This window comes from Pristis pectinata, chromosome 2 (genome assembly GCF_009764475.1).
Source record: "Pristis pectinata isolate sPriPec2 chromosome 2, sPriPec2.1.pri, whole genome shotgun sequence".
NCBI lineage: Eukaryota > Metazoa > Chordata > Chondrichthyes > Rhinopristiformes > Pristidae > Pristis > Pristis pectinata.
Window position 1 is genome coordinate 141428320 of NC_067406.1, and position 17788 is coordinate 141446107.

General features: G+C 37.0%; 1 protein-coding gene across 2 annotated transcripts in view; it reads left to right on the forward strand.

The window, feature by feature from the left end:
- Positions 1-17788, forward strand: part of rap1gds1 (RAP1, GTP-GDP dissociation stimulator 1) — a 56235-nt gene that overhangs the window by 24476 nt on the left and 13971 nt on the right. For both annotated transcript variants that reach the window (XM_052010274.1, XM_052010275.1), the window contains 4 exons: positions 7194-7322; positions 7806-7931; positions 11041-11184; positions 12776-12907. In XM_052010274.1, the coding sequence (XP_051866234.1) occupies positions 7194-7322; positions 7806-7931; positions 11041-11184; positions 12776-12907 (531 nt within the window). The remainder of the gene's footprint in view (positions 1-7193; positions 7323-7805; positions 7932-11040; positions 11185-12775; positions 12908-17788) is intronic.

The window sequence follows — 17788 nt, forward strand, 5'->3', positions numbered from 1 at the left end:
AAATCTGAAATATTCAGTATAAAACCATTGACCTTTTGTTTTGTCTTGTCCTCTATTTCCCTTATTTTCTTATTTTTGTAATTTCTTGCTTATTATCACTATAATAAGATCCTTGACTGGCATAAATAACATCTTATCCCCAACATTGGTTTATTGTTCAAAGGAAACCAATTGAATTTAACTTTTGAAAATTGGATTTATTTAAAATAGTTCCACCTTGTAGAGGGAAAAGAGGTGGGAGGGGTTTTATTCTGACATACAGATTATATGCAAAACCTAATTAGTGTCCAATAAAATTATTCAATTTTGAGCAGTCAAGAGGTTTTCTGCACAGTGTCAAGACGGTTAATCTTTCTATTGCTTTCTGCTTCATCTTGCAGTGTTGGTGATGCTATTTGAAAACTGTTACATGTTCTAATTTCCAGTTGCGTCTCCTGTAAAATCGTTACTCTTCAATGCTTATCTCCTTCACCCTAGTTATTGTGAATTTCATTGTCTTGATCTGAAATAATATTTGGTTTCATTTTAGTACACATGTTTTCATTCTTCTGCTCCTTTTTAGATAAAAGGTAAAATGTCAGGTCAACATTTCCTAGTTCATCATAATCTCCAAAATTGTAGAATGTATGGATTTTCAAATTCCAATATACTGAAGAAAATTAATAAAGATGCATGTAATGTTATGTGGCTTTACGGAATTTCGATCCTACTTTGAAACTACTTTTTAAACCAGGTGAAAAGGTTATTTTTGACTTGTGACCAATGCATTGACCAAGTACAGTAGAATTTGAATTTGCCCATGAGTTGATTACAAGTTAAAAGCTATTTTTTAGGTAGGTTGTACTTTGGTCAACATTAATTCTTTTGTTACATAAAGCAAGTGTTATAATTTTTGTGGTAGCTTAAATTTATTTTATATATGAAGTTGCTAGTTTGAGGTTGCAGGTGTTGTAAAAGCTTTTAACAAACTGATAGTATTTGGGATTCAAAGTCCAGTGAAAAAAATTGGGTCTGTAAAGTTGTATTTGCATCTTATTGTTATATTTAATCAACAAGGTATAGAATATTTTTGGCTTGAAAGTCAGTTCCATCATTGGAAGACACTGAGGGGAATTCGTGCAGTATATGTCATGAGAGGAAAAGGTTGATTTTGTTAACTGCAATTGGAAATGGTTTTGTGGTCATCCTAATTCAGTGTTAGTAGGACATTCTGTGGTTAGTGGGTTGAAGCAGTCACAAATCAGATTTGGCACTAAAATGTATGATGGTTCAGATTATAAATGGAAACAGATTATATTAACAATTATAGATCAACAATAAGGACATTACTGAAATGCAACTTTTAGCTTTTGTCATTAACGTATGTGCATTCTGTTTAGGGTTACAACCCAGAATTATTCAAGTCTTATGTGACTTAATTGGAAAGGCATGACCTTTATAATTGCCAAAAAGGTAATTTGAGGTATCATTCTAATCATTAAATGATAAGCAAGGATGTGTAGAACATTTTCAGAAAATGCTGGAACTACTAAACAAGTCTGGTAACATTTATGAAGAGAGAAATAACTAATGTCTCTATTTGTTAATCTTTCATTAATCTGTTCTGATGAAAAGTTGTTGGTGTGAAATATTAACTTTGCATTTTCACAGATGCTGACTGGCTTGCTAAGCATTTCCAGAATTTTGTGTTGTTTTCAGATTTTCAGAATCAGCAATACTTTTTTAAATACCCCAGTTGTTCAACCTGAAATATAAAGCGAGAACAGAAGTACTAAACTGACAAGCCTCAAACAAGATTAGATATAACTCTTACTACCTTCACAGTAAAGCATACATGGAGAACAGGTGCTTTCGGACAAAAGTGGCTATTTGAATAGCAGTTGTCCTGAAGAGCTGAATTTGCATTTGTAAAGAGAGGAATTAAGGATATAGCATTATCAATTTTCCAGAAAAGGTGGGGAGGAATGTATTTTCCTAAAAGAGGATCAAAAGAGCCCTTGATGGAATGATACAATTATTCTAGATAAACGAGTTGCATGAATTGTAGGTACTTCTTCAAATAATATATGCTAGTATATTATTAATAGTGTCAGAGCTAAAGTGGACAATTTTGTGATAAGTCATACTATAAATAAGCATATGGCATTTAGGGAAACTTAATTGCAGCAAAGTTTACAGCTAACCAACTTGAGAATATTCAGCTAATGTTAAAAATGCCAGGTTATTGTAGAACTAGGTTGCTTTTTTTTAATGTTTTTGATATGATACTTGCTTATAGTAGGTTCCCTGACTATTTCTTTCATGAAGTTTGCATTCAGAGTACTTCCAAGTGATGCATTTTGTGCATTATCATAGATAATGTCCTTCAAAACCACATTGGTGTGAATTGTTTTCAGTAGATTTACTCTAAGAAATTCAATTTGTAAATGACAACCTAAAACAATTTTTAATTGTCAATATCCCATTGTAAGTTAATAAATAAATTAATTGGATGAATTAAACATGGACATAAACATTCTTAAAGTCCCAAGTCTCTTTAATGATGTGGTTATTCTTGGTTACCAACAAGTTAATCTAATTTTTCAATAATTAAACCAAAGTATCCAAGGAATGCACATGCATTTCTCTCAAACTAGTACTTTACGGTCTTTTTAGAATTGATATCATAAAAATCATATTTAGAGTTGTCAGTTGCAGGTGGTGGCTTAGTAATTGAATGCTCTCCCATATTCTGGCAGCAGTTATACCATAGTTACCAGCCACAGCTCATAGCTGTACATCAATTCACAGACAGCAGCTAGAAGGGAGCATTCCATGCATTTGTACTAATGTATACACATAGCTCTGTGCCAATACAGAATTTAAAATTCATTTCAAATACTTGCAGCAGGTCTTTTGTTTCCTAATGGACACATAGTGTGTATTTATGCTGCCTTTTACAGCAATCTGTAAATATATCATTCATCTAGAAGCCAATACACTTCTAGAAATCAATTAAAAAGTTTCAATCTAAGAATCCTTAAGCATTTTTTTAGACTTTCAGCCATTACCTATGTTAAAATCCAGCTACCTATATTGATTGCTTATAATTCAAAAAAGTACTGGAAATGCCCAGTAGGTCAGACAGCCTCGAGAGAGAGAGAGAGAGAGAGAACATTAATATTTCAGATTGATTAACTTCGTCAGTTTTGATGAAAGATAAGGATGTAAAGAATACAAGAAGAGTGAAGGACAGTGGTAGCATGAAGGGCAGAAGAGATTAAATAAAAAATATGATAGGACATCATAGGCTGGCAATGGTAAAACTAAAGAAATAGTAAAAAGGTAGTGCAATTCTGCTATTTTCATTTTAACATCTTCTATCCCATTCTTCTAGTTTTTATTCAAGCACCAGCCCCTTTTACACAACAACGTCATCCAGTTTGTCACTTTATCTCTTATGTTGCATTCATTGCCTTTTTTTCTTTCTCATCCCAAACAATTTTCATTTCTGAGGGAAAGTCATTAATCTAAAATTTTCACTTTTACTCACTCCACAGATGTTTGCAAGCATTTACTATGGTTATTTCAGATTTCTAGCATCTGCAGTAGTTTGATTAATTTCTTTATATTGCATTCCTCTGATCACTATTTTAAGAAAAGTATGAACCACAAAAAATAGGTTACTTTATTTGAAATGCTAGAGATATTCCATGGGTGATATTATTGTCTCCATATTGTAGCAAATTTTCAACTCCATAATATAAAATTATTTGCATGATTTTGTAAAAGTACTTTTACCATGTAATTAATGAGCAAATACCACAGTTTGCAATTGGTTTTGCAAGTTTTTGTGTGTTGAAAACCTTGGCATTTAACAATTAATTTTCACCATTCATTAAAGTATCTTACAAGTTTGATTTCCTCTGAAGCGTACAGAATATATACTGAGGGTCTCTATTCAGTAACAATTAAAAGTTCAAAACAAAACATTGATATAAACAAATTGGAGTCCTGAATTGTAATAGTAGCATTAATATGGTCTCCAGTTTAGAAGTGTTGAGGCACACAATGGTGGATAAATCCCCAGGGCCTGATCAAGTGTATGCTAGAACACTGGGAAGCAAGGGAAGAAATTGCAGGGACCCTGGCAGTGATTTTTATATCTTCCTTAGTCATGGGTGAGGTACTGTAAGACTGGAGGGTGGTTAATATTGTGCCTTTATTTAAGAAGGGCTGCAAGTACAAGCAGGGAAATACAGGCTAGTGAGCCAAACATCAGTGGTGGAAAAGTTACTGGAGGGAATTCTGAGAGACAGGATCTATCTGCATTTGGAAAGGCAAGGACTGATTAGGCATAGTCAACATCGCTTTCTGCATGGGAAATCATGACTCCCAAATTTGATTTTTTCGAAGAGGTAACCAAGAGGATTGATAAGGGCAGGGTAGTAGACGTTATCTACATGGACTTCAATGCCTTTTGATAAGATCTCACATGGTAGGCTCGTCTGGAAGGTTAGATCACATCAGATCCAGGGTAAGCTAGCCAATTGGATGCAAAATTGACTTGGTGGTAAGAGGCAGTGGGTGGTAGTGAAGGGTCTTCAGATTGGAAACCTGTGACCAGTGGTGTGCCGCAGGGATCAGTGCTGGGTCCACCGTTGTTTGTTGAGGATGGGAATGTGGGTGGCGTAATTACTAAGTTTGTGGATGACACTGAAATTGGTGGTTTGCTGGACAGTGAAGAGGGTTATCTTAGGCTGCAACAGGATCTAGATCTAGTGGGAAAGTGAGCCAAGGAATGGGTGATGGAATTTAACTTAGATGTGTGAACTTATGCATTTTGGGAAGTTAAACCAGGGCAGGACATACACAGTGAATGACAGGCCCCTGGGGAGTGTTAAAGAACAGAGAGACCTGGGGGTACAAGTATATAGTTCCCTGAAAGTGGTGACACAAGTAGAAGGCATATGGCACGCTTACCTTCCTCGGATGTGGCAATGAGTACAAAAGTTTCAACGTCATGTCACAGCTGTGCAAGATGTTGGTGGGATTGCATCTGGAATATTGTGTGCAGTTCTGTAATATAGGAAGAATGTGATTAAGCTAAAGAAGGTGCAGAAATGATTCCCAAGGATGTTGCCAGGCCTGGCGGGTTTGAATTATAACGAGGGATTGGATAGGCTGGGACTGTTTTCCCTGGAGCGTAGGAGATTGAGGTTGATAAACCTTAGAGGTTTATAAAATCACGAGGGGCAATAAGGTGAATGTTCACAGTCTTTTTCTCATAGTAGAGGAGTCTAAAACTAGAGAGTATAGGTTTAAGGTGAGAGGGGAAAGATTTAAAGGGAACCTGAGAGTCACGTTTTTTCCACACTGAGTGGTGGGTATATGAATGGAGCTACTGGAGGTAGAGAAAGGTACAATTACAATGTTTAGTAGACATTTGGACAGGTACATGGATAGGAAAGGTTTAGAGGGAAATGGGACCAGCTCAGGAAGACATGTTGGTTGGCATGGACGAGTTAGGCTGAAGGACCTGTTTCTGTGTTAATAGAACTCTGACTATAACTGACAGAAATCCATAATCTTGTATTAATTTTAAGTCCTGTGACTTGTCATGTTAGATTACTGACAATGGAATTTGAAAAGACTAAATAATATACTGTCACAAGTACTGTCAAACATTGACTTTGACGTGATGACACACTAGTATGGTCCTTATGTAAGTTAAAATGATAACTAACTTGAAACTTGTGTTTGCATCTATGGCGTCCATTTTGTGTGGCTTAGTGTGTTAAATACTGGAAAAGCTAAATAATTAAAAGGAATATGTCTGAAAACTGTGACATTAATGTCTTAAAATGAAATCTCATAATGTATGTGAGCTTAAACAAATATCCACACCCTGCATTATAACCAGATACCTGCAGGTATAGATTTAATCTGGGAATTTAATACCATTAGTAAATCTTGCATTTATTTAATGTTGTGATCCGCTGTGCCAAATATGAAATGAAAGTGATGAATAGTGCTGTTTCTATCACTTGTATTAAGATTAGTCCTATCATAGTGGTTTGGGCATGGCAATTAGTTAGCAAATTGCAGACAAGCTTACAAAAGATGAAAATAGAGCACACCCACTTGTGTTGTTGCATTTTCTATCTCGTGAAAAAATTCTACATTTTACATTTTCCACAAATTGTTGCTAAGTCTACTAGCACATTTTTAAGTGCCAGTCATGTGTCATCCTGCAGTCGAAGTTAGAATGAGATGGGAAAATCGTCAGGTTAAGAGTCCACTTGCATTAATAGCTGCAACTGCTAACACCTGTGTGACCATTTTTTCTTAATGTATGGTAGGGTCATGAAGGCGGTTCAAGAAGGCAGCTCACCACCACCTTCTCAAGGGCAGTTAAGGATAGGCAATTAAGTGCTGGCTCAACTTGCAAAGCCCTCATCCCTTGAATGAATAATAAAAAAAAAAGCTGCAGCCAAGAGCCCCTAAATCAGATTGAGAATGGAACCTGCCACTTTCTGATGTCCAGAATTTAGAACCAGTGTCTTTACTCATGACTATTTGAAGCAGCCTTCAGCTTTGCCAAGTTTAAAATGATTGGAATTAGTGGAAGGCACTGAGTGTAGCTTGGACTGCAGAACAACAGTGTTAAAGAAGATGTGAGCTGCTTATATTTTTAAAAAAGGCAGGTTTTTAATTGCACTCGTTCTGATAATGAGCTTCCCTCTAATAAGTAATTGTCATTTTTTTTAAATTGGCCCTTAACTGTTCTTCAGTAAAGTAACCAGCAAAGGAACAGAACAAATAGATTGCCACATTCATCATGTCTTTGTACATTTACCTGCATATTCAATAATCCAGCCCTTAGTACAGTTAGATGCTGGGCCTGTCACCTCAAGCTTGTATCATTAGTTTTGGCTTTGTACATTTATAGATGTTTCATTGTATTCTGCCTGCTGAAATGCAGCATATTAGGACTGAGAAATCAAATGTGGTTTAATTGATTGGGTTTGTAAAGCCTTTAACCATTCTAAGCATAAGAATCGTTTTTGAGTTCATTGTTTTCTGGTTGTATGTGTTTTGCAACCTTGTTTCTTTTCTGTTTATTACCTGTTGTGTCAAGGATCTTGTGTGCAGCAGTGCTTTAGGCTTTTAACTTAATTACATTTTAACTTAATAAACTTATTGTTTTACAGATGCCTTGCAGGCCCAGCTGATAAATATGGGTGTCATTCCCACTTTGGTTCAGTTATTGGGCATGCATTCTCAGCATACAGCACTGACAGAAATGTGTTTGGTTGCATTTGGTAACCTGGCAGAGATAGGTAAGTAAGGATACATCATGAAAACCCAGTCAGTTTGTGTGTGTTGAAAACTTATTTTGCATCAGACCTCATAGTTGGCTTCAGATATCTTTGTCAAGTGTAACAGATTTTCTTTACTATGATGTGCAAAATTTTACTTCTATTATTTTAGGAGATGTTTATAGAGAGCAAGTGTCTTAGAAAAAAATAGCATGCAGATACTGGCTTTTGTGTTATAGAATTTAAAATGCAGCCACTGGTCCATCGTTTATTGCTCTTGAGCAGCGGTTTAGATGGCTAATTAAAGCGAAGTTGCTTAAGATGTTATTTTTAAAAATGTTTTTGTTAACCCAATGGATGAAATTTATTAAACTTTTATCATCATTATTAACACTAAAAAAATGTAATATGTGTCTGGAAAGTAAATCACCTGTTCTTTTTAATGTATTTTTCTTTTCTCTGACTATTTTTAAAAATTTTGTCTATCTATTTTATAAAATGTAGAGTCCAGCAAAGAGCAGTTTGCATCAACAAAGATTGCAGAGGAACTTGTAAAGCTGTTCAAAAAGCAAACTGAACATGAGAAGAAAGAAATGATTTTTGAAGTCTTGGCTCCATTAGCAGAACATGGTGAGTTTTCTTTCACTTCATGAGACTGCTTTTTATAGAGAATAAATATTAAATCATATGCAAGTTATTTAACAAACATCATTTTGTGATTATGCTATAGCTGCTGTGACCTTCAACATTCTGGCAGCTTGTGCCCAAAGGGGTACTGAGTGCATGTGTCATGCTCAAGTTGTTTCAGAAACTCTGGAAGCATTTAGCTGCAAGTCTTCTGAGACCAAGTATCCTGGGTACAATGTGAAAGCACTGCAGTCAAAGCTACTGTATAATTTGTATGTGCAGTGGTCAGCTGAGTTAAGAGAAATGAACAGTTTTTTTTTGCTTTCCTTCCCAAGTTTTGGAAATTTTTTGATGATTTAAAAATTGCTGCTTCCTAGTATGTTTTTGCTAATTTAACTTTCACAGTTTTTATTCATGGAAATATTTCCTCACATGCAGATCTGCGTTTCGTTAGATTTGTAGACTGACATTTCATCAATTATTGGAGAAATTTAATCCACAGTAATCTATTGGCATATATATATGGCCATCCAAGATTTGCTAACAAAAATATAGTAAATATCTTTACATCTTCCATTTAAAACAGGTTACCACTTTTTTTTTAATGATCCCCAGGTTTTATATGGAAGTCTGTCCCTCCCCTCACAGCTCTCACTTTGCATAATTAGGAATGATCAATATTTTTAATTGTGGTGTTTACTATGAGTGACATAAATGACATTTTGCACATCAGGAAGATCCCACAAATTGTGGTTGGTAGAATGATCAGTTAATGTGCTTTTGCTGGTGATAGTGGCTATGGAAGAATACTGTCCAGAATGCCAGGAGAATTCCCTGCTGAATAACATGAAATAGTCTCTGGTTATGTTTCTTCTGAAGAGCAGTGCTTTAAGCAGTGCCTTTCCGCATCAGTACAGCATTGCAGTGTCCAGCCTTGTATTAGGATTTGAATTTTATAATCTTGAGACATCTAGAGGTATTTAGTAGAAAGTTATGAGATACAAATAAATGTGAAGATGTGAGCAAGCGCATCACACTAAATATTCTAAATGACCACTTCCTCCGAATGACTAGAAATGACACGAACATGATGCTCTTCATAAAAAAAAAACAAATTAAAATCAATAGCTTTGATATAAAACAGCCTGCATCTTAAATTGTCAAGGGGAAGGAGATGTCAGTATAAAATACCTATTAGCTGGAGATGGGGTACTGTGTACAGTTCTAGTCACCACAAAATGAGAAGGATGTGATAGCTCCAGAAAAGTTGCAGATTTACTGGAATGTTGACAGGGCAGAAGTATATATTAGCCACAAGGAAGCTAACGCAGCTGAGGTTTTTGTCCCCTTTGGAATAAAGAAGGCTGGGGTATATTGACTTGAGATGTTTAAAATTGTGAAACCTGAACAAAATGAACAGAAAATTGTTTCACTGCACAGAGTAGTTGATAACTAAGGGACAGTTTTAATTGTCAGCAAGATTAGAGAAAAGTTGAGAAAGATAAATATCTTTACACAGAGTACTGGGGGTTTGAAACTCACTGCCTGAAAGTGTGATGGAGATGGAAACTGTCATCGCATTGAAATTGTGCCCGGATGAGCACTTGAAGTAGTATGACTTATGAGACTATGGGCCAAATGCTGGGAAGTGGAAATGACGTTAGTAGCTTTTTTTTGTCCCATAAATTTCTGAGACATTCACTGAATGTAGGCAGCACTGAGGCATGACAGAGCTGATCACCAGTGTCAAAGCTGTGAGCTATATGGAAAAGAATAGATTTAATCTTAGCACAGATGAGCTCTGTGGCATAATCAGAGAGATATGAGAATTCCATTCCACTAACGGAATAAAATTAATATTGCTTTTAAATTGAGAAGAGGATGAAAATGGGCTGAAATTAGTGAAAAAAATTAATACCAGGAAATCCATACTTCAAACTGCATTGCTGGAAGTGAAACACATCAGAACATTTTAAGAAACAGTTGCTGCAGTGGTGGACACTTGATCTTTTTGGATAGATTACATTTAATAAAGCAAATGGCCTACCTTTTCTTTATCCTGATCTGATCCCCTCATAAATGAGTTCAATTGTAATAAATCTGACTTATTTTGTTTGGCAAAGGTAAATTTAAATGTGGTGCATTATCTAAACTTAAAATAAGTTGTTATTGTAAGAAATATCAATGTACTTTTTAAAAGAGCAGTGTTGTTTATGTGGCACAGAATACTGTGCTCTGCTGTCACAGATATGTTGCAGTCGTGGCTTCATAAGTCTTGTGGCTGAGTTTCAATAGAAATGCGTAGATGAATCATCGAAATGTAGAAAATAAATAGCTAGGTTTGAGTGATGGGTATTTTAAATGGAAGTAATAACAGATGAGAGATTTAGGTTGAAAGTGGCATACAGAAGGATTCAGATAGAACCTCATTTCAGTTGAATCACTGTTTCTAAAACCTGGGAGGAAATCATAAAATTGCTTGCTTTTCACTGACATTCTGGTACATGCTGAAGACTAAAGAGTTTCTGTAGCCCATAGATCCTATCCAATTATTTTAATTTTATAGAAAAATACTCTTCTATTCTTGGAGTTTCAATGTGTATCAGAAAATTGAAATTATGGTTAGTGTATTGGAAGGAATTTTCAGTGTCAGCAACTTAATTGAAACGAAGTTATCACATCTTAATAGTCACTTCAACTTCAGTCTGTAGCTTCCTTCTATTTCTGAACCTGTAAATTCAAGACGTTCATTTATCAGGCTTTTTACAATAAAGCCTTGTGTTCATATTAAGGTTTGTTTGTGGTGGAGGGGGGAGGGAAACTGAATCCTGATTTTGGGGCTGTTGAAATTAGCAATTGTGAGTGGTTGGTTGTTTGCATTGTCACCAACACTTGCTTTGATCCAGTGACTGAATTTTAAATATAGCTAGTTTCTAGTTTGGGGTTTGTACTTTGGGTATTAATCTTTATTTTTAATCTTCTATTATTCGGAAGAAAGCTGTGATGTATCCTTAACTGAAGGTGGTCAAGAATAAAGAGTCTCGAAAGTACCAAATGAGATTTGAAATGACTTCTAAGACTATAGCACAACATTCATTTCCTTTCGTTTCAGATGTCATCAAACTACAACTAGTTGATGCAGGATTAGTGGACTGTCTGCTGGAGCTTGTCGAAGAGATGGTAGATAGCAATAAAGAAGATGATATCTCTGAACTTAAAACAGCTTCTGATCTCATGGTATTGCTGCTTTTGGGTGGTGAGTTTGATACATCAGTTTTCAACAATTTCGGTCAGCATAGCACTGTTTGTTAGTACCTAATAAGGAGATACTCTTGTTAAATAAACAATTCTGTATTCTTGAATTTGAGATGTGGAGCATAGGAGAAAGTACTGCTCATCCCTCATAAATTGAAGAACCAATCATAAATATTTTCTCATTTTGCTTTGGAAATGTCTAAAAATTGACCAAGATGACTGTGGCTAAATATATGGAATGTTTTTGGCTTCACTTATTGCTTGAGAAGACACTGTAGTGGGTACTACCAAACCGTAAAAATCGTGAGATGCAAAGTGAATTATTTACCAGTAAAATATGTTGACATTTCTGCAGTCTATAATTTGACATAAGGTAGCATTCATAGGTGCACAGGGCTGTGTATCAAAATACAATGTTCTTGGTTAAGATACACTAACGTGTGGCCTATTTTCTTTCATGCAGTGTTACAGCAAAAATAGAATGTGGGTCTGGTAATGATCCAGATGGTAATTTTTGTAATTTAGGTTTTGAACTTTATTCAGCAGTTGCATGTCAGGTCAAAAATAGAAATTTCTTTTAGTATTTTTCAGCAGACATACAAAACTAAAAGACTAAATCAATGATTAAGAAGTTACAACTCATATCTGATCATTTGTTTGCCTCAAATATTTTATTCAATTTCATAAGCCATCCCTGGGAAGAGGAAGGGGGGCAGAGGAAGGGAGAATTGGAATCCAGAGATGAAAAGTTAATGCAGAAACAAAAATCAACAGTAAATGCAATATAAATGACACTGAGATGGTCCAATTTGCACAAATAGAAAATGTGAAATCTTAACACCTTGGCCCTTAAAATAAATGATTAAATCAGTGTCATGGGAAGTGTCCTTTCAAAGTGGTCTCAAGCATTATTTTCTTTGAGAGTCTTTGTAAAAATGGTGCCTATATGGTCGATCTCAACCAAGCACAGGTGGGAAGTTAAAATATCAAAAATTTCGAACACAAGCCAAAACAGTTTCAAGTCTATACAGGAGGTAGGTTGGCTGTTGAAACTTTTCAAGTAGACTGAATAACTCTATTTTAACAAAATCATGTTAATCTTGTAAAATTTATTCACCCACACACCACACTGATGCTGTATATTTAAATTTTGGCCTTTTGTGGCAGTATGGATTTCCCATTCAATTCCTTACACCTGCTCCAAAGCCATAACCTGTTAATATTTGCACTGGTGGTTCTGCAACTTTGTGGGAACTTGGTTTCAGTGACTTCCCTGTACACTGTGGTCACAGGAGTAAATGGAATTACTCACCAATATATAAATGTTTTTAAAGTGCTAAATAACAAAAAGTGGTCGGCAACAACTGCCAGTCATCCTGGTATACCTTTTAAGAACTGGTTGTCATTAGGAAGAATTTTTTCAGAAACAGTAACGTAAATTTGGAATGATCTCTCAAAAATGGTGTGAAGCTAGGTCAATTGAAAATGATGACTGATATTGTTTAAAGACAAGGACAAAAAAGGATATTGAATCAAAATGTACAAATGGGAGGATAGCTTAATAAACTATTAAAGTTTCTTCTGTCTTGTAGATGAATCTATGCAGAAGTTGTTTGATACGGGTAAAGGCAGTGTCTTTCAAAAAGTGCTGTCTTGGCTTCCTTCAAATAACCATCAGCTGCAACTTGCTGGAGCACTGGCTATTGCAAACTTTGCACGGAACGGTGAGTTCTCTATTAAAATTGGTATTAATCTTTAAGCCATTTTTCAACTTAATAAACTGCCTTTTCTACTTTTTTCTAGTTGTAGGAAAACAATTTGGTGCCTTTCATATCCTTGTAGTCCCATTGAGTTGTTTTTGAAGTGTAGCTCTGGTTCAGACAAATTGGAAGAGATTTAATTTTTAGAGGGTTGTAAATTGTTGGAATTTTCTGCCCTGGAGGGCTGTGGCATTTACCTTGCTCAGCATATCTAAGGCTGAGATTGATAGATATTTGGACGCTTGGGTCATCATAAGATCTGGCAGGTAAATAGACTTTAAATACAGGATCAGCCATGAGCTTATTGAATGGCTGAGTAGGCTAAAGGGGTTGTTTAGACTCCCTTTTATTTGTGTCTTTAAATATAGTAGCCAATATACGTGGTTTCACAATCATCAGTATTGTAGCTGATAGTAAATTTGTTTTTGATCGTGTTTGAGGGATATATCTTGGCAGGATTCTAGGTGAACTTGGGCAAGAATTATTGACAAGTAGCAACATCTTATAATTGTATTCCTGTGAATTTTGGTACTTTTTTAACCCCCACATAATCATTAGCTCTTAGAAAGTAGAATTGTGGTTACATCACTGCAAGAGCACAGTGAAATTAGGCTGTGGGTTGACAGATGGAATTTTGACATAAGGACTGTGAACATTTGATGGAGACAAGCTGCGATGTTGCCTGCCTTGATTCTGTAAGGGCCGCAGACCTAATGATTGCTGCTGATCCATGCAACAGTAAGCAAAGCACAAAATCTGTGAGGAAGACAATGGAAGAGTGAATTTTTAAAATTAGATCTATCAATAGTAGGTGTACTTTCAGCCTCCTTGTCATGTTGCTACAAGTCTCATTTTAAAAAAAGGCAGTTAAAACTTAATGAGATTAACCAAGTATGAGGTGCATAACATCTTTGCAGGGCCAGGTTGACACTTCAGAATATGGAAGTCACAAATTTGTTGGAGGTCCTTCCCACTGTCATTTTTCCTGCACTCTGATTTTGGGCTCCACAGTCCAGAGAAGAGTGCTAACTTCCAACAATTTCATGACAGTAATGCAGAGGAATTTAGGCACTGAATTTGTTTCAATTTAGACAGCTTCAGTGACTCCATTCAGTTTAATGGAGATTGGCAAGTTTAAGATAATACACATTTTTTTAAAAACTCATGTATTTTTCACACTTGAATGCTTCCAATTCTTTTAATTTTAGTAACATTTATATCTAATTGTTTGAATAGTTTTTAATATTTGAATCTTAGTTATTTAAATTCTTAAGACAATTTTGACTGCCTGTAAGCCTTGGGTTGCAGCTTAACTGACTGCCAGCCAATTATGGAGATTGTGTGCGTTTCTGGCAAACTGAATTTTGGCCGTGGTATCTACATGATTTCACCAGGACAGACTATTGGTGAGGTTCACTCCCAGGAACTTGAAGCTCTCAACACTCTCGACCTCAGTACCGTTGATGTAGACAGGTGTATATACACCGCCCCCTTTCCTGAAGTCAATGACCAGCTGCTTTGTTTTGTTGACATTTAGGGAAAGGTTGTTGTCATGACACCATGCCACTAAGCTCTCTATCTCCTTCCTGTACCCCGACTGATCGTTGTTTGAGATACAGCCCACTACAGTGGTATCATCTGCAAACTTGCAGATGGAGTTAGAGGAGAATCTGGCCACACAGTCATGACTGTATAGGGAGTAGAGTAGAGGGCTGAGGACACAGCCTTGTGGGGCACCAGTGTTGAGAATAATCGTGCTGGAGGTGTTGCTGCCTATCTTCATTGATTGCAGTCTGTTGGTCAGAAAGTCAAGGATCCAGTTGCAGAGGGAGGTGTTGAGTCCTAGGTCTCGGAGTTTGGTAACGAGTTTGCTTGGAATTATAGTATTGAAGGCGGAGCTGTAGTCAATAAACAATAGTCTAACCTAGGTGTCTTTACTGTCCAGATGCTCCAGAGCTGAGTGTAGGGCCAGGGAGATGCCATCTGCTGTAGACCTGTTTCGGCGATAGGTGAATTGCAGTGGGTCAAGATTGTCTGGGAGGCTGGAGTTGATGCGTGCCACGACCAGCCTCTCAAAGCACTACATGATGGTGGATGTCAGAGCCACTGGTCAATAGTCATTAAGGCATGTTACCTTGCTTTTCTTCGGTACCGGGATGATAGTGGTCTTCTTAAAACAGGAGGGAACCTGAGACTGAAGCAGGGAGAGGTTAAATATGTCTGCAAATACTCCCGCAGCAGCTGGAGAGGGTGCAGAAGAGGTTTACCAGGATGCTGCCTGGATTAGAGGGCATGAGCTATAAGGAGAGGTTGGACAAACTTGGGTTGTTTTCCCTGGAGCGGTGGAGGCTGAGGGGAGATCTAATTGAGGTTCATAAGATTATGAGAGGCATAGAGTAGACAGTCAGTATCTTTTCCCAGGGTTGAAATGTCGAATACCAGAGGACATGCATTTAAGGTGAGAGGGGGCAAGTTCAAAGGAGATGTGCGGGGCAAGTGTTTTACACAGAGAGTGGTGGGTGCCTGAATGCACTACCTGGGATGGTGGTGGAGGCAAATTCAATAGGGACATTCAAGAGGCTCTTAGATAGGCACACGAATGTGAGGGAAATGTATGGATATTTAGGCAGAAGAGATTAGTTTAGTTGGACATTTGATTACTAATTTAATTAGATTGGCACAATGTCGGCCGAAGGGCCTGCTCCATGCTGTGCTGTTCTGTGTTACAGAAAACATTGTGCACTACCACACTAATTCCTCAGGTTCATCTCTCTTGTCAGAGAAATGCAAATATCATCAGTTTTCTATCCTGTTGATGAGTGCAGTGCCATTGAATTGCTACCAATTAAATTAAACCTTCATGTTAGTAGCACAATAATTGTTGCTGACAGTGAAGAATTAACACCCAATCACCTGGCCATGGCTTTTTGAATGTAGTTTAGATTGAAAAAAATCAGCCATATCCTTGCCCCTAAGATTAGTATTGTTGCAATTTTTTTTCCTCAGCCAGCATTGTCTTTTAAATTATGTTATTTGAAATCCCACTTTGGAGACTCTGGATGTACCAGATCCCCTGACGCTTTTCAAAGAAGTGTAAGGGGAGATATCCTGAGTGCCTTGACCACTGGCTCTCCCTTATTCAACATCACTAATTCAGCAAAGCTAGTCATTATTCACATTGCTGTTTTTAGAGTTAATATTCTCAATTTTTTGCCATGATTCTGTAACAGCCACTTTTAATTGATATTGGTTTATTATTGTCACATGTACTGTGGTACAGAGAAAATCTTGTCTTGCATACCGTTTATACACATCAATTCATTACACAGTGCATTGAGGTAGTAACAAGGTAAAGCAATAACAGAATGCAGAATAAAGTGTTACAGTTACAGAGAAAGTGCAGTGCAGGCAGACAATGAGGTGCACGGTCATAAGCAGGAAGATTGTGATGTCATGAGTCCATCTTATCGTACTAGGGAACTGTTCAATAGTCTTATAACAGTAGGATAGAAGCTGTCCTTGAGCCTGGTGGTATGTGATTTCAGGTTTTTGTATGTCCTACCAGAAGGGAGAAGAGAGAAAATCCAGGGTGGGGTCTTGATTATACTGGCTGCTTTATCGAGACAGTGAGAAGTATAGACAGAGTCCATGGAGGGGAGGCTGGTTTCCATGATGAGCTGAGGTGTGTCCACATCTCTCTGCAGTTTCTTGTGGTCTCGGGCAGAGCAGTTGCCGTACCAAGCCATGATGTATCCAGATATGGTGCATTGATAAGACTTGGTAAGTGTCAAAGGGGACATGCCAAATTTCTTTAGCTTCCTGAGTAAGTAGAAGCACTGGTGAGCTTTCTTGGCCATGGTATGTACGTGGTTGGACTAGGACAGGCTATTGGTGACCTTCACTCTTAGGAACTTGAAGCTCTCAACCCTCTCGACCTCAGCACCATTGATGTAGACAGGAGCATGTGCGCTGCCCCCCTTCCTGAAGTCAGTGACCAGCTCTTTTGTTTTGCTGACATTGAGGGAAAGGTTGTTATCATCACACCATGTCACTAAGCTCTCTATCTCCTTCCTGTACTCTGACTCATCGTTATTTGATATACGGCCCACTATGGTGGTATTATCCGCAAACTTGTGGATGGAGTTAGAGCAGAATCTGGCCACGCATTTTACTTCCAAAAGTGCTCAGTTAGTTGTTTTAAAAAAAATTGTGACAAACTTAAGTTGTGAAAGGCACTGTATAAGATCAAGTCTTTAATTCCGCTGGTGACTAATGTAATGTTAACAACAATAGATGTATTAATGAGGCACTTGAAGGTTGTACTTTAACAATTTCTGCTTATACATCATTGCAGTCTTTTTTTTTAAAAATCAGTTAATATATTAGATGCAATGGGCTAGAAGTTGCAGTCAGCAGCGAACTGCCTTTACGTTTCACACCCAACTGAACTAGTGAATTGATCTTGGGCAATCCAGATTGCAACAACTCCTGGTAAAGATCCAGCCGGATCTATTACAACAAGTAAATTGTTAAATTGTTTTGTTATTGTCACATGTTCTGAGGTACAGTGAAAAACCTGTCTTGCATACTGTTCACACAGATAAATTCATTACATAGTGCATTAAGGTAGTATGAGGTTAAACAAAACAATGCAGAATAAAGTGTTACAGTTACAGAGAGAGTGCAGGCAGACAATAAGGTGCAAGGTCATAACAACGTAGATTATGAGGTCAAGAGTCCATCTTATCGTACTAGGAACTGTTCAATAGTCTTATAACAGCGGGATAGAAGCTGTACTTGAGCCTGGTGGTACGAGCTTTCAGGCTTCTGTATCTTCTGCCCGAT